Genomic DNA, 18,416 nt, shown 5'->3' on the forward strand with positions numbered 1-18,416 from the left:
ATATATAATAAGTATTCTCACAAGTTATTATCAAGTACTATGTCATATTTGTTATGTATATAATAAAAAACCAAGATATTTTTCAATAAACATGACAACTGCTTAAGTTTATAAAAAATTTGCTCTTGAAAATGGCAAGATATGGCGAGGAGTTGGTAACCAAAAAACTAAAACATGTAACGAAATTATTGGACCTTAAAACTTTTCTTTTTACATGATTAACTTGAATAGCACCATCTCAAAAATGTCATGCACACCCATTTAAAAAGTCTAAATAGCTAACGTATGTGTTATGTTTAAATGTGATAAATCAGTGATTATTTATAACAAATCAACTCAGAAAGTTTGATAAATTTCTCTACATTTATCACTTTACCAGCGATTATGCATAGTTCCCAAATGAAGTTGGTAAGCGCTGGGATAATGCCCTAGACCAGGGAACTGATCTGGCAAGTGCGAAGGCATGGGTTCGATTCCCAGCAAGGTCAGTTGAATTTACTTTCCTGGATTTACCTTCTCATTAGCCAGCTGCCAAAATCTTTGTAATAATAACAGAGAGTGACATCATATTCGAATAACCAACAATATTAATCTAATTCAAAATCCTAGACTGAAGTTTCAACCCTATTCCAATGAATTTCAGCAATTTCATTAATGATTTATCATATTTACCAATACCACCTGGGGATTACACATAATCACTGGTGAATGTGATGAATTTGTAATATTTAGCGAAATTCAAGGCCATTTGGCACTTTTTTGGTAATTTTCCCCCCTTTCTCTGTGTGTATATTCTTCATTTCTCACTAATAAAGTGTTGTTGTTGCTAATTTATTGAAAAATAATAAAAAATTTTTTTATCAAACTTGGCAAAATAGGCAGCGAATATATATACTAATCATCAGATTTATCACATTTACCGTAACATATACATGTATGGGTAAATCGTGCTTGTAAGATACACTCGTGTTTCATTCATCCACAATACACTTCAAAATATTTCAGAGCAGTTTTAATCATGTAAAACTGCAATCTTCACATATATTTTTAAAAACAAGTAGATGCATGTATCATATTTACAAAAAAAAAAAGAACACTCAATATAAACTTGTTCCATGGCAGAGGTAGTAACACATTTAAGTTTTCTAAATGTAATAGTATATATCATAACAAAAATATCAAGACCACAAAAATCCTTGATAACAATCATTTCAATAAGCAACATTCACATGGCTTTGTTTATCTGTCTGCATAGCAAAACTTTATAGATAATAACTGGGTATATAAAAAAAACTGATTTCAGTAAAATTACTGGGTCTGATTCGATTGCAGTAATCTTGAGGCTGAATCGAAGCATGATTTTTGACATGGTATTTCTACAAATTTCAATTTAAACTTTTAGAATTTTTTCTAAAGATGCCACAAATTTCATATCTGGATTTGATAAGTTGGTTGTGGAAAAGTCGTTTGGCAATCAACCAAAGATATCTATTTTTTTTTTTTTTCAATTTGATCAACTTTTTCTAAATAACGATGAGTAATGTGAGTCAACACGCGATGAAGTTTGAGTTTCAGCACCATAACCGGATGTGTTCATTTTAGCCAAGTCTCTTGTGACCTGAGCAATGAAACTGTCACTCTTGGCAGGTGGGTGGAGTGACCTATCTTCAGTGTTCTTACCCGGAGACCTAGAAAGCATGGAGTCATGAGAAAATGAAGAAGGAACAATGTTTTGATGAGTGTTAGAGGAGAAATCTATTGAGTTGTCTCGCTTAAAAAGTGGTGGGGAATCATAAAAGTTCATGGAATTTTCTGCATTTTTATTTACGAAACCAGAAGGACAGGACGGAAAATCATATGAAGAGGACAGAGGTTCTAATGCAGTGTTGCCTTTGCCATCAAAGCTGGTGATAGTGTTAGCCATGTGTCTATCAGGTGGTTTATCCTGTTGTTTCTGGGCACCAGTGTGAGATGCCGGATATTTGAAAAAGTATTTTGGATCTTGTTGCAAGCTCTTTATTGATGGGGTACCAGGTAAGGAAAAATTATTTGATGCAGCAACATGGCCTCGAGTCTGTGGACTTCCAGAAGAAATGGGAAATGTGACACTTGATGCAGAAAGTTGTCGTCCAAAAGTCCCATTCATATTGCCTAAATCCTCTGGACGGGTTTGAAAATTTCTACCGAATGACTTGCTGTTCTCTGAGCTTTCTGAAGTCATATGAGACTGTCTTTTTTTCAATGGTTCAACGCTTGATAATGGAAAGGCTGTTGAAAACTCTGAGTTATTAGAATTCGACACTCCCTATTGAAGAGGACAAAAAAGAAAATACTTTTTTTTTAATCACAAAAATTTTATACTGAATATTATTGCACATTAAATCACAGAATAATACAGTATATAGTTAATTAACCAAATTAGGGCTTATGAGAACATAAGCCTTAAAGTTATTGCATAATGACTCCTTGCATCCAGCAATAGCATTTATGATGCATAGGAATTTAAATTTATCATTTATAAATGAAAAATTAGATTGAGGTATAAAAAACAACAAAATTACTTAAGTTACAATGACATTAAGGCTATTCATTTATTGTGAACTACAGTCGAATCCTGTTTTAATGAATACCGTTATAGCAAAATTCTTGTTTTATATAATGAACACCTTTCTAATCCTCCAGATAAGTTTACCTAGGAGCAATGCATAAACTTGGAATTCCTTTATAATGAAATTTTGTTGTAATGAAGTGATTTCTCCTGTCTCTTGGAGCTTGTTATAATAGGATTCGACTGTATAGTTCAAATTTGGAACTCTGCATAGAACTACAGTCTTGGTTGGTCCAATATGCAGCTGCTAACAAAAAAAACTTGGGAGTTATCATTTATTTGCTTATCAGAAACTCTGATTTCAGACTACTGGATATGGAGAAATTATCAATGATGCCAACTCTAATGTCCAATTATTGAATGATGATATTTGGAAATAAAAAAACAGCATGTGAACATATGTATTATCTCTCAGTTATTTATAAACAATATTTGTATAAATTAAACTTATAAATAAAGAGAAAGCAAGATTAGTAAGAAATAAAAAGTTACAAAAAATTCAGTAATTTCTAATTGCCTCTTTTTTCATTCACTTTTGAAAAAACTCTTGCACGAATAATGTCTTTTTTCTTCTTCAAGATCATTGATACAGTATTTGGGATGGGGGAAATGTCCTACTTTTCAACTACAAGTACTGAATACTTACTTTTTTATAGATTATTTTCTTTTTTTTCAAATATAAAACTTTCAAGTCCTGATTCGACACTTTCAAAAAATCTACGCACAATCAAGATTTTTTTCGGATGTTTGAACACTGCATTCACTTGCACTTGTGTGAAAGCAAAATGACAACATTAATGTGATGTGCAACAAAAGATTTTCAAGCACAGGTAATCGAGCTGATTGTGATTGGTCAATTTATCTACAAAACTGGAGAAGGAAAGAGGGAGGGGAGGGGAAGAAACAAATTCCTTCAATTAATGTGTATGCCACACCTTTAATTCCTCACTGGGAGGATAAATACATTTTTCTTTTCAATAAATTCATCTCACACTCAAAAACTTCAAGTAAAACAAAAATTTTAACACTTGAAAGTTCTGGAGCTGAGAAGAGAATTCAACTCAGTGTAAATTGGCTATATTTCTACATATAAATATATAGTACATATTATCATACAGATCATTAGTCTGTATTAATCATCTTGCAGATCATTAGTCTGTATTAATCATCTTGCAGATCATTAGTCTGTATTCATCATCTTGCAGATCATTAGTCTGTATTCATCATCTTGCAGATCATTAGTCTGTATTCATCATCTTGCAGATCATTGGTCATTTCTAATGGTCACTATGATCTATGGTCATTCTATACAGGTGAGGGCTGATTAAATTGTGACCTTTGTAGCAGATTCTGAATGACTTTCCTTCCATGTCTCTAAATGAGAGGTTGTTGAGCTAACTGTTCAGATTTCTGAGTATGAGTTGTGTGTTTGTGCAGTCATCTTGACCTGAGAATATGCTATATCATATCTATTCATCAGTGGAAGTGTTCGCCAGGAAATATTTGCCAAGGACTGAGTTGGTTTCAAGCTCAATAAATAAGTCATTGTAATTTTCATTCGGAATAGTAGGCAAAAGGTTCTACATATCGAACTAAGCTAACTTGACCATCTTACCAGGAAAAATGCAGCATTAACTCAATCAGAATTGATGATAGCAATTAGACAGAATCAGAAAGCAAACATTTTCTCAATAACAGCAAATAAAATTGAATATACCAGTGGTGATAGGAGTGATCCAGGAGAGGCTCTCATATCATTGCTATGATGCCTTTGTTCCATATCATCAAAGCGATGAATCAGTTTTCTTATTTCTTCAAAAAGTTGTCTATTGTCCCTCAACAACTGCTCATTTTGTATCTGAAACAAGAAAAAGATTTGAAATACATCAGAACAATCATTATACATGTATATGACATGTTTATAGCTTTGTGAATATGTATACTATTTTCCCAAAATGCACGCTAACATTGCACAGAGCAAGTAAAATATTTTGTAAAAATCACATAATTTGCCCCTTTTATGATACAAGGTTAATCAAAAATTATCTTAATTTCTTGTTGCTTCCTCCCTAAATTCACTCATAACTTTACTGGAAAGTACGAGTTCAATTATTGTGTTTTACGAAATTTTAGAACAATTCAAGTTTTGTAGAAAAAAAAGGTCTAAATGCCAACTTATACACTGAGACTTATAGCTATAATAATAATAACAACATGATCTTCACATATCCCAAGGGATCAGCATGATCCGTCCAGGGAATTTGTTAGTAGACATCCATGCCCGAACTGGGATTCGAACCCAGACCTGCATAGTGAGAAGCTAGTTCCCTAACCACTCGACTGCCAGGCGGTATATTGTGTACACATTAGTCAAAGAGAGAGAACAATATAAACTAAATCATTACCTGTAAAAGTTGCACTGTGAAAGCAGTTTGATATATATCTGGCTCTTTTTAAATAGGAATTCATTAAACAATCTCAGCAGAAAAATTTATGCAGAAAACTGCATTAAAAAACAAACTAATTACTTGTATCTGGTGCCTAGCCGAAGTTTCAATGGCCAGCTGATCTTTAAGAAGCTGCACTTGAGATGAAACAGTTACAATCTTTTGATTCTGTTGCTCGAGCTGTTCATGGAGGATTTGCATGTCATTATTGACATTGCCATCTGGAGCAGAAATTCTACCATTGGGATAACATAGCTTTGTCACCTTCAAGAGACAAACGAATTGAATCATTAGAAGTAATACATGTGTGTGAGAAATGGCCACTTTGGACCGACTAAAGAAAGATGGCCAAGGGGGTGAGAAGTTTCACAAATTGGGGGGCCTTGGGAGTAATCCTCAGATAAAAAAGAGGAGAGAGGCAGAGAAGAGTGTGAGAGTGACAGTCAAGAGAACTTTGGAGTTGAGGGAGGAGGTAAGTCTTTAGCTTGAAAGACAACAAAGAGCGGAATGCTCAGTCCGCATTTTTGTGATATGTGATGTACCATGGTGTATGAGGAATTATAAATTTATATACACATGACTACATATTATACATAATGTGTGTGTGTTGCGCATAGTTTTAACCGTCAGACCAGACACGACCCAGGCTTTGTCCCTCTCGGGATATAAGCCTTTTACCCATGTGGGGCATAGTTTTAACCAGGAATAAATACATCAGTTAAACAGGGAGGTTTGTGGATTGGACTGATTGATAGTTTTGTCTTCCTGATGTCACTATGCGAAGAGAAAGCCGACGATCGTGCTATGACAATGCACGTAAAAAATAACTACAAGAAACATCTTCTCATTCGTGTACAATAGAATTTATTATGAGCATTAGTGCTATTAACAATGGAAAGATTTTAACTAGGAAACAGTAAGAAAATAACTTATTACTATGCTACCTCGTTTTGACACTTTCTGGTTTCAGCAATGTTATCTGCTGTGTGAGATTGTTGTGAAGATACAGGTTCATGAACTTTGGCTGTGGGAGATTCTTCAACTTGAGTATCGCAACTATTGGGTTCCGAAGAACCATCACCTAAGCAAATGTAAGCAACACTTATGAATAAATGAAACAGAAATCAAAAGAATATACGCTATTTGCTTTAATTGTGTTCAGTTTCATTTTAAGTAAGACAAACAAATTTCACGATCTCAAATGAGAAAAAGATTCAATCATGATTCACCTTTATGAGAAGAGTCTGGTAATTGCCCGCACTCTAGTTCATCTTGCACAATACCACATGCACTCGAGGAACCTCCCAGAGTTAAACTGAGCTTGTGACAAACTTCAAAAGCTTGTCCAACAGTTCTAACTATCCTCATGGCTTGATTCTGTGGGGCGAAAAAGTTCATAATGAAGAAAAAAAAAAAACCTCACATAACGACTATTGTTTTTGTTAACTGAACATATATATTTGGTATGGAGGTAAAAAATGTATTTATATGAAGAAATTATCAATGAAGTCCAAATTTATTTTGCAAATGAAATGAAGATGACAGTGAAAGAGAAGATACTTTGCAAGAACAAATAAGCACCAACAACAACTATGCTTTCTGGGGGAAATTTCTAACAATCTTGTACATACCGAAATGTGTGTTCTGAGTGTATGTGACCCTAATATATTTATGTTGTCAGATTTGTGTTCTGCGTTCTAATGGTGCTGTCATCTGTCGTCCATATTTTGAAGTGTAACAATGGTGGATACTTGAATTTTCATGTCATGTAAGTATCGTGTTGAAGATTTGCTTGCTCTCTGTGGAGAGATGTTTTCAAGCAGGAGCTTCTTCAACTACTACTTAACTGGACATGAACCTAGTAAACATTCCTCTGGGGGAAATTTCTAATGGATTGGTACATGTATGAATGTGGTTGAGTGAGTGTACCAGGTGTACAAGTATGAAATGCGAATTTCAGAAAACAGATGGTGCACCAATGCAGTTTGTGCTATAAAGATTTGACACTGCGCCATTTTGTTGTGTCACCAACAAGTGTCAGATGCGCACGAGTGATAAATTGGAAAAATGCATGCATAGTGTTGTATTGTTGTGTTCAATATGTTGAAAGTTATACTGAACAAAGAGCATTCCGATCACTTCGAGAAGCTTATGGTGAACATGCTCCATCGCAAGATACGTGTGAATGATGGTTTCGGTGTTTCAAAAGTGGCGACTTCGATGTTGCAGACAAAGAACATGGAAAACCGCCAAAAAAAAAAAAAAAAATGTGGAATTAGAAGCATTGTTGGACGAAGATGACACTACACAGACACAAAAACAACTCGCAGAGCAATTGGGCGTTAGTCAACAAGCTGTTTCCAATCGCAATGCCCCATGACAATGTGAAATGTTCCTTGACAATGTTCAATGTGTAATGCTCCATCACATACGGCAAAAGCGGTTCGCGGAAGCACTCAGCTGGAACTTCTACCCCATTACTCACCAGACTTGGCTCCTTCCGATTACCACTTGTTTGCATTGATGGGTCACGCACTTTCTGAGCAGCGCTTTGGTTCGTACTAAGATGTGAAAAAATAGCTCGATGAATAGTTCGCAGCAAAAGGGGAAGATTTTTACTGGCGTGGTATTCACAAATTTCAGGAAAGATGGGGGAAATGTATAACAAGCAATGGAGCATACTTTGAATAAAGCACTTTTTATCATTCTTCCAAATTTAACGTGTTTTTTTTAAACAAAATCCGCATTTCATACTTGTACACCTGGTAAGCATGGTCTTGACTTATTTTGTCAGAGTAATGCTTGTTTCATGTTATACTGATATTGCCATCTGCCTTTTATATTTTAGAGAGAAAATATCAAATGTATGAATTTTCATGTCATGTTAAACAGATAAAGCCGCTAAGTGGTGATTAAGTTTTCTGCATGTCTGTGGAGCGTTTATTCAGATATAATTAGCATAGATAATAGATGTCTGGGAATTTTGATCTACCAACATAAGCTTGCCCTAATTATGCCGAGTGATCAAAGTTTTTCCGCACTTCACATATTTGAGTACCAGTACAGGAAGGGAAAATTTCAGGTTGATAAGAAGTAAAAGTGCAATCTGGTTCTGGAAAAGACTCTGACTCTAATGAATTAATCATGGGAAAGAAAAAAGAAAAGCATACCTTCTTTTTTGATTTGAAAACATTACACTTGAAAGAATTTGATCCCCCTTCTCGAGCAATGTAACTGAATATTTTCAGATCTTGAGAATCATGGGACACATAGAATATTCTGAAAACATAGATCAAGGGTAAAAAAAATCAACAAATATGTTCTACATATTAACATTACATAAAGCAAAATTCACTAAGTCAATTAATCAAATTTATTATTATTTTGAATGTTCAATGGCCGAGCAATTGAGAGAGAAATTGAAAAAATAACAATACGCAGTAAAAATAATTTTACTGTACAAAACTATAAACACAATAATTTTTTAAAATCAATTACCTGTAAATTGGATGGTGCATAAGAGCGAGCTTGTTCTCGTCCCATGGCCACTGATTTGACTGAGGAAAAAGAAGAAAAACAAATTTCTAAAACATAAACAACCATTTCTATCAATAAAAAAACACTGAAATTGAGGGACACCAAGTATCAACTGATTATTTTTTTCGCACCACAGTTTTATTTATGCACATCAAGGATGATTAGACCATGATATAAAGTTTATAGCCCCTTTCAGAACGGTGTTTTTCTGAAAAATCTTTCACTGAAAGCTTGATGACCACTTAATGTAGACTTATGGTGTGGGTAGCTATATGTTACAATAGCTACCTCAAGGTCATTTCTCTTCCACAAACGTTACTGATGTTTCTGATCTGAAAAAGTTCTAAAAAGACCGAGCTGATTTATACTTTTGGAAACTTCCAAGTGTCATTGCACATGTTCAGTAATTTTGACATGAAATATCAACCTATCTGCACCACATGTTTATTCCTTACTTGAGGGGACCAACTAGGAGTAATTACCAATACATACAGCAACAACTATTATTCTAAACTAACAATATCATGGAAATCACTTTGAGAAACTGCCTTTATGAATATGTGCCTTATTTTATTTAAAAATTTAAATTACTTCAAGTAAAGATCATTTCACAAATTTTATTCAATAAACCTGGACTATACCTTCTTCTTTTCCCTCATGATAACTTTCACACCCTCTACAGATACCGTCAGGCTGACTTTTTTCTTTTTCACCGATTTGGCCTTGAATTCATACTGAATAAATAAGAATAAAAATAAATAGCAAAAGTGAGTTATGTATACATATAATAAGAGTGTTTGATATGCTTGGATAAATCGGAAAAAAGCTATAGCATATACATAGCGTGCATAGATAACAGCATGCACCACAATTTACTGGCAAACCGTTGATTCTAGAGGCATACTTCCAATTAGAAAAAGTAACCAAATAAACACATGGACCTCAGATAAGTCATTCATATTTTTAAGGGGTCGTATCACTATTAAAATAAATAAATAAACATGTTTTATCCTGTTTTTTCTTTCGTCCGTTTTTCAAATTCATGTATCCCAACAAATATTGCACTTAGAAACATGGATTTTTTTTGTTCGCCTGAAAAAAGTCAGGGTAACAACTTTCTAATTAGAGTTTTGAGCACAGGGTGTCCATATAAAAGGTTATTTTTTTTCATTTCAATCACTATACAACCCCTTGCAAGATGAATGACATATCTGAGTTCTACACATTATTTGGATACTTTTTCTAACTGGAAGTATGCCTCTAAGATCAACGGTTTGTGCTGTTAGCTATGAACCCTGTATAATACTGATAGCTGAAGAAGTACTACTATGATCCTGCATTGTCCTCAGTCAACCACAATAAAAAAATGTAATGTATTTATACAATTTGTTAAGTTCCTATGTTCATCAAGCATCTGGGAGTTTCCCAGCACCAACTTCAGTATGATAGACCCCTGATTGCAGAAGGTGTTTGGTTTTTTGGAATCATCAGAACATTCAAGTCAAAGTTATACAGTGGTGCCTCTCAAAAATCAATATTAATCCATTGCTAAATCAATGTACAATGTAGAATATTTTTTTCCAAAAAAAAAATATCTAAAAATTTCATGTATGTGCAGTCCCATTTAATAGTAAAACTATCAAACTGTGGGACACTGTATTAGTACTTCAACATTTCAATATAAATATCTATATTATGTAATGCAGTACTCACTCTGATCCTGCGCATTGCTGCAACAATTTCCACTCTACTTGTGGGTCTTGGAACATCCAATGATCCGATATACTGAAATAAATATCAACAACATACTCCTCATTCAAATTTATAAATCAAGCATCACTTGATAAAGGATTGATCTATATGAATACAATAGCACTTAGAACTGGACTAAACTCCAGAAATTTACACGATTGACTTAGAATAATACATGTGCTCGAATCAGTATTTTACATACCAGCATCAGGTATGTGGTAGAAAAAAAATTCAATATTAATTCAAATTAATATTAGTCAAAATTTTTACATGCCTTTGTCAGGTGGCATGTCAGGAAATTCGTTTTTTGGTGAGATGTATTTAATGTTTTATTTCATTGACACAGCAGCACAGATTTTTCCGCCCCCAGCAGAAGTGCGATTTAACAAAGTCTCTTTGTGTATATTAATGCCTTGCCTTCACTATACACAAAGCCTTTGATATATGCCTTCGCATATATTAATACCTTTTAATTTCCTTAGGGAATCACTTTGATATCTTGCAAAATATGTGAGGTAGGGTGATTTTGGTCATGTCTAGCATATATTAATGATCATCCTTTGATCCTAATTTAGCAAATAAAACCGTTGGTCTTCACTTGTAAGTTGAGTTACACTATAAACAATAAATCGATGTATATAAAACTGACTTTCTGTCTGTCTGTCATGTTCTCTATACAAATTTACAATTAAGGAACAACCAATTATCGAATTAACCCTAGAATACTAACTCTACATCTCAGAGACATCGAGGTATAAGCAGTTAACATGCAGTTTTTATCAGCTTTTTTTAATTAGTATTCTAGGGTTAATGCCCGAGTTAGACTGATCTCTGCCACATTTTGCATAGATACCAAACAGGATCCGACTTAAATAATAGGCTTTTTTAAAAGTTTGTCAGAGCTAGACAAATGGTGGCATAAAATGCATAACAATGGTTTATAGTCCTCAACAATGACTTTGGGAATGTTTACTTTGGTTACAGTAGTTCCCTAAGACACGTTTAATTCTTTGCTATGGTTTATCACTTCTCTTGGGGTTTCTGTTCATAATTTTCTTCATAACCATATTCATTCACATTTCCTTAAATAAACTGTGCCATTTTTTCAGGCTAGCGTCATTTTGAAATTCCTTTTTCTCTCCCCCATCTTGTCAACAACATGTTGTTGTTAATTTTTAGTTGGGCGCTGATTGGTCAGTGGCAAAATTCCTCAAAAGGGAAATTTTTCTGCCTGTCCATTGTCACGTGACCTTAAGATTTGCCTTTAATAATCACATCGTGGTTGCATTCGAAGCTCGATTCTTAAAACTCTTCTTATGAATCGATTCTTACATATGGGTGATTGGTTATTAAGAATCAGAAGGGCAACGCCGGGTATTATAACTAGTATAGATAATTAGGTTATACATAATTTTTCTTTCATGAGTAGAGTTTTCCTCTTCGTAGTAGACATTGAAACTTATCTGTAATGGAATGCCAAAAGATCAACTGGTTTCTATTCTATAAAGGTGCACATCAAAGTGTCTATCTTCGAGGTGACTAAATTCATCCAATCGCGAGTAAATGGTATCTTTTGATTCTGTTCATGTTTCTGTCTCACAGAGAGTCAGTCTTCGGTCTCATTGCATAAACTTGCGACACTGTAACTAATCATGCAAAATTAGTTTTGGTATTTGATTTTTTGCCTCATATTAACCACTAAAAAAATAGAAAAAAGGGAAATTTTAATTTTTAAATCCTTCCTTTTGGGGAGAACTTAATTGTTTTATTTTATTTCTTTTTTTCGTTTTAGTTTGTTGATATTGTTCACTAATAAGTAAGTGTTCATTGGTATTCATTATAAACTTGCAATGTATCAACCATTATGAGTCTCTAGACCACTTGGCTGATTTTTTGTCTCATCTTGTATTTTATGTAACAAAATGAAACAATGAATTGAAAAAACCTATATATACATTTTTTGCTTCATTCTAAATTTAAAAATACTGTAATCATCTACATATTTATTACCTTTGCATGAAAAGTGATTCCATGCTGAAAAGCTTCTTCATTATATAAGGGAATTCTACAATCATAAGCATCGTCATTAACTAAATTATACTGCTTTTTTGAAGGCATTATAAGCTCCAATTCATCAGCAAAAAATCACAGAAATAACATTAGAATGCTTGTTATATGAAAAATGCAGCGTAGATATTATAGGCATGATCTTTACTCCTGGTACCTATGTAAAAAAAAAAAGAGAAAACTGTAATTATATTGAATAAACAGGACACAAATTGTCTCAGGATGAAATCATATACTGTATATTACATGAAGTGATTCAACGTGTGAATCACTACAATAAAGTGATGAAATATTAATATTGGTACAATAAAGTGCGATGAAGTACAATATAAAACAAATTTCTTTCAACCTATTAAATTTTTAAAATCGATGCTAATTATAATCAAACCAATTATAGAATCATAACTGATTCTCATGAAATTGGGCCCCCCCTCCACCCCCGGCTTTAAGAAATACAATATACAATAGAAATGGACAAACAAGATGAAATATATACATATATTGAGTACATGTTCTTTGTCCCCCCTCCCTTGGGCCTGTTTATGTTTAATATATTGGGAACAATTTTTTTTTCTCTTCTTTCTATTTATATTCCTATTTCTGATAAGTTGGCACTCAATAATTTTTTCATCAATAGATTTTTAAAATTTGCTTTAACATTTTAATTTCATAAGAAAATCTCCTCTTCTCCTGGCTGTGCCTAGCCCATTTTTCAAATTTTAAAATCATGACTTTCTACCTTAAAACAAAAATATATTTTTTATCTCACACAATAATATATATATTTATACGATCCGTATACTTTTTCATAATTTTAAATATTTTTTATGGTCACACACACACAAATGAAACTTTTCCTCCAGCTTTTTTTTCCCATTTGAGACATTTGGAAAACATTGGCTCAAGTCCTACAGGATCAGTTGCCATCTATCAAATTTTGTGTTGGAAAAGGTTACACAAAGAATGTAGCCACCACTTCATTTTAACTCAATTACTTCACAAATTAGATTTATTCAGGAAAAAAAAAGGTGAGTATTTTAATTGAATGTCCATCTCCTGGCTACTTTTTTTGAGAGAAATACATACCACATATGGGTCATTCCAAAAAAAAAAGTGTATAAACCCTTTTTGAGACTTCATAATTTTGTTTTACAAAATTTCAGACCATTCTGGTAGTAATTTCAATTTTTTTTTCCAGTACTTCATTTAATTCTGTCACACGGTACTTCTTAATCTGTTTCAGATGGTAGCCAATTTTTTTTTAAATCATTGTTTGTAGCAAAACCTCAAAATCTGGCTGTCCCAGCTTGAACAAAGTGTTAAACAATATAGCATAATATATAACATAATTTATTTGTCCCCAGTCAATTATGATAATACTATACAAATTAGAGTTTACAATTAAATTACATATTTTACAATATTTGAAATAAAATGCAAAGAGAAAGAAAAAATATTTGAATGGACATGGTAGAACAGTTAATTCATAATATCATGATGAAAGATGGGACAGGGAAGAAAGCAGTAGTTAAAAGCTAGTAAAATGTTCTCGACCCTATGAGGTATGCTCAAATGCTCTTGCCCCTAAACAAAGACTTGGTGTAAATCTCTGGAGTTTTTTTTTTCTTCAAAAAACTTGGAATCACATTTTATATGCATGCCATAGATGAATAAAACAGACAATAAAATTTAAAAAAACCTATTTTTTTGTTCTGAAAAATTTTCCATTTTAAAATGTCCACTCTGCTACACAGCCATTTGGGAAATATATTTTTATTCCAGATTAAATCTGATGACACATTTGAGCTCATTGAAGGTTCACTTTTAATGAATGCTTGATCGACTCTTTCTTGGATTTGACTTTTGAAAAACAACTTATGATTCATATTATGTCTTTAATACCAGATTTTTCACAGTGGAATGTTCACTCCTTTACATCATTATCATAAATAATTAAGATTTTTTTTTCCATCTATATTATCATCCAGTGATGTTAGAGTATCACATGGAGATATAATTAAAAACACAGGGTGTTTCAAAAAGAATCACCCGATTTGAAATGCGTATATTACGAAAAATATTGAACCTAGACACTTAAGATTAATTTTATATTGCATGGCTCCAATCATAAAGTTTTTTTACAAACCAAATTAAAGGTGCTCAATATGTCCACCTTGAGATGCATGGCATATGTCTATACAGTAGTCAAATTTGTCCCAAACTTTAGTGAGCATGTTTGCATCTACTGCAAGTGGATTTCTGTGGACTACGTGCGAAACTCTGTCGGATGTACTCCACATTTTCGTCTGACATGCAGGGACGGCCGGGGATTTCCCTTAAACACAGACAACTTATGTCTCGGAATTGTTTATACCATCGACTAATGCTCTTGAGCGATAGGAAGTTCAACACCAGGGTATTGTCAACGAAAATCATGATGAACAGTTGTTACACTCACACTTTGCGAAGCTTAGAACACAAAATGATTTCTGGTGTGCAATCACCATCTTGACAAACACTGAAGTGGTGGCCGAAGGAAGAGCATTAGTGCTAACTGTCGGCAACTGCGTGAAACTCGAGATTTCTCCTCTTTCTATATTATTGGATCAAAACAGATTAAAAGCTGAATAGTTATGATTTTTTTAAATCATATGATTCTTTTTGAAACACCCTGTATAATAAAATTTTCATCTCAATCATTTGAATTTATAATGAAAAAAATAATAATTTGGGCTAATTTGTTTACTCTGTTACAGCTTCCGAAAACTCAAGCAACGCAACAGAATGGAAACTATGATTTAAAGTTTCCTTAGTTAACAAATTTTGAAGTTTTAAGTTAACTTGAATAAATTATCTATTCAATTTAAACCCTTTACCACATTCTCCATCATGATATTTTTTCAGTTAAATACTAAAGTTAAGTAGTACAAGGGGTATACCATACCACCTTCTGATTCTTAATAACCAATCATCCATATGTAAGAATCGATTCATAAGAAGAGTTTTAAGAATCGAGCTCCGAATGCAACCACGATGTGATTATTAAAGGCAATTCTTAAGGTCACATGACAATAGACAGGCGGGAAAAATTTCCCTTTTGGGGAATTTTGCCACTGACCAATCAGCGCCCAACTAAAAATTAACAACAACATGTTGTTGACACATTTTTCAATGCTCCCAGTACTGAGACTTTTTGAATAGACATCATAATCATCATCAGCACATGTTGTTGACAAGATGGGGGAGAGAAAAAGGAATTTCCGAATGACGCTAGCCTGAAAAAATGGCGCAGTTTATTTAAGGAAATGTGAATGAATATGGTTATGAAGAAAATGATGAACAGAAATGACAGTTACAAAAACAATTTTTGGCCAAAATAGAATATTAGCAACTGCAGATCTTTTCAGTCCTCCTCACAATATATATTACATTTTTTTTTTGGAATCTTCCACAGCCCAGTCTGTAAACTCTCTTCAACAATGCACACAGCAAATTATAAAGTCATGTAGGCAAATTATAGTAGTCATGTATTGTTAAAGTTTTTTAACAATGATGATCTTTCGAGACCACTATACTATAAGCATGGTGCAAAATGTGTAAATTACAAGGTGTGATATAAATAATTCAAGGGGGACCAGATGGTTTTACCGCGTTGTCCATCCCTTTTTTAAAAGGATTTGTTTAAATTTTAGCACTCAATGCCAGTGTAATCGTTTTTGATAAATGAAGCACTAGCTCATTTCTAGCTCTTTGCTGAGCATTGTAAATATTGTTTATGCTTCTTCATGCCCTAAAAATACAGAAGACAATTGAATGCTATTGGGTATCATCAGAGTCACAAAACCTAGAATAGGCCTATGTACCCAACTGCTTTATTATGCAAACTGTAGTTTGACCTATACAGAAAATGTGCACCATAATGTTGAATGATGAATGTTAGTTACTGTCCAAGACATTGAAGTAGTAAATACAAAATTATTTATTCCATCCCCACAGAAGTTTTTAATGACTACTCTACTCATTGAACCCTCAAACTAAGCAAAAGAAAAATTAATAAACCAAATGGTTATTATACCCCCAAAGAGCCTGAAAAATTATACAATTTCTGCTTTGACAGAATCATTAATTGCAATCTACTACATTTGTATTATTCGCCATTATATCGATAAGTCCATCATCAATTGAAATGAATTAGACAAATTTGTTGATAGGATTTGGTGGAAAAGTAGAACAAAAACTAGAACGTAGGACATTTTACCAAAAAGTAGATCCTCTAAGTTCCCAGGGGAACTTACATGACAAACCCACAACTAAGGGGGAGCAGGCAGGTCTGGTGCCTCAGGCAAATGACCAGAGGGAAGTGTAGATTTTCACCTTTAACCTCTCATGCAACATTACAAGGTGGCACCAAAATGCATTCTTGGTCCGGCTGACCAAGCGTATAGTTGGGGGGGGGGGACGCAAATTGCATCCTTTTGGTAAGTTCCCCAGGGCTAGAGACAAAAACCCACCACAGAATTTGCAGCTGGAACAAGCATGCATCAATGATACTCTGTTCTCCATAATAATGAAAGAGCATAGCAATTGGACGAATCTTGAGCAATGTGTGTGAGGAGGGGGGGGGGGAAATTTACATACTGTGTAGGTTCGTTGTATTGTCCCATATTTTAAAGTATAGACAAATTTTTCCTCATATTATTCAGCTCTTGGCAGGGGAAATCTCCGGCCTGGATAACGGCCCGCTTTTCATAAGTTTGGCCAGGGCCCCCCCCCCCCACGTCCGTGTTCTCTGAGATAGAGACCAGGTGAGAAGACCCGTGGCCTTGAAAATTTGTGGATCTGGCCACTGACCCCAGTTGCCCATGCCTGAAGAGCGGTCAAAATACATTTGATCATGCACCATGATCATTTTCTGCACACAGGGCTAATTAAACTGGGATGATTTATTGCCCATTCCAAATGGCAGCCGTTTTTTTTACACTCACTAACCAATCAGTGCAGGCCCATCGTTTAGGGGGGGAGGGTGCCCTCCTGGCTTTTGAAAATACACTAAAAATGGTATATATATATATATATATATATATGCATACATTGAGTACATGTGCTTTGCCCCCCTTCCCCCTTGGAAAAAGTTGAAATGACGGCCCTGAATCTGTGGTAGCAATATTTTTCTCAGTGGTTATATCGTCGTTTCTGTTGTACTCTCTGTGTCAGGAAAGTTTGACACGAACAAACTGGGTATCAAACTCACGACACCTCTAAGCATCCTTTAGTGTTTTTGGGGTGTAACTGGGACCCAAGGTAATTTTTGTAGCGGAGAGGAGACAGCATGTGCAATTCTACTACCTGTGCCTTATACCCCTCTCCCAACAATAAAAGTCAGCGATTTTTTTACGATTCCCGTTTCTCCTAAAATATGCCACCCACCTAAGATTGCAGCTTGGGCAACTGCCCTTCCCTAGTTGCAGAACTGAGGGCCCCCCGCTTTCAAATCAAAGTCGGGCCTTGCTCCCAACCACTATCGTATCGGAGATATATTTACAAAATTCCGTGCAATTGAAAAATAACTCTTTACAGCACTTGCGCTAATAGCTGCTATGCCCTAGATATCATTGGCAGTATTGCACAATCACACATGGCTCTCTTTTAAAAGACCAATTAAATCATTTCGCATTAAGTATAAATACCTTTTACTAGCTGCTTCATTGATAAAATTATAGCAACTGCAATTTAAAAAAATAAACTGTTAGATCTAGGAAATTACTGGCATTTTTCAAAGGACATAATGATGTAACAGTTGTAGGTAGAAAGCTAAATAAAATATGCGTATCCATTTTACCGCAAAGAATCCTCTCAATATAACATTATAGATGTTCTCGTTTGTCCCGCCATCTCTCGCACAAATCATTCAAGAAACGCGAAAGGTTAAATTTAACATTTTATTCAAAATTTTCGATCGATCGGGGCCTCATTCGCTCATAATATAAAAAAAGTGTAAACAAAAA

At 34.1% G+C, this 18,416-nt stretch overlaps 1 protein-coding gene across 1 annotated transcript; it reads right to left on the reverse strand.

Moving 5' to 3' along the window:
• Positions 1–1,426: 1,426 nt before the first annotated feature.
• LOC149081236 (carboxyl-terminal PDZ ligand of neuronal nitric oxide synthase protein-like) lies at positions 1,427–18,416 on the reverse strand. The gene is made up of 11 exons (XM_089238066.1): positions 18,251–18,416; positions 12,355–12,568; positions 10,306–10,377; positions 9,234–9,326; positions 8,554–8,612; positions 8,226–8,334; positions 6,285–6,432; positions 6,000–6,136; positions 5,137–5,319; positions 4,326–4,466; positions 1,427–2,305 (listed from the first exon to the last, which is right to left on the reverse strand). Exons 2-11 carry the CDS (start codon positions 12,460–12,462, stop codon positions 1,514–1,516), a joined length of 1,842 nt encoding a protein of 613 aa, XP_089094192.1. The 5' UTR covers positions 12,463–12,568; positions 18,251–18,416; the 3' UTR covers positions 1,427–1,513.

This window comes from Pholcus phalangioides, unplaced genomic scaffold (assembly GCF_987345545.1).
Source record: "Pholcus phalangioides strain wild (caught in Gottingen) unplaced genomic scaffold, Ppha-v1.0 ptg000010l_1, whole genome shotgun sequence".
NCBI classification, from domain to species: domain Eukaryota; kingdom Metazoa; phylum Arthropoda; class Arachnida; order Araneae; family Pholcidae; genus Pholcus; species Pholcus phalangioides.

What these genes read in the sequence shown, in the direction of transcription:
- LOC149081236 (XM_089238066.1), bottom strand. Translation starts at nt 12,462, where the DNA reads ATGCCTTCAAAAAAGCAGTATAATTTAGTTAATGACGATGCTTATGAT. An exon ending in CAGCAATGCGCAGGATCAGA is followed by an intron (nt 9,327 to 10,305) that starts GTGAGTACTGCA and finishes TTATTTATTCAG; the next exon opens with TATGAATTCAAGGCCAAATC. An exon ending in CGGCTAGGCACCAGATACAA is followed by an intron (nt 4,467 to 5,136) that starts GTAATTAGTTTG and finishes TTCTTGTTTCAG; the next exon opens with ATACAAAATGAGCAGTTGTT.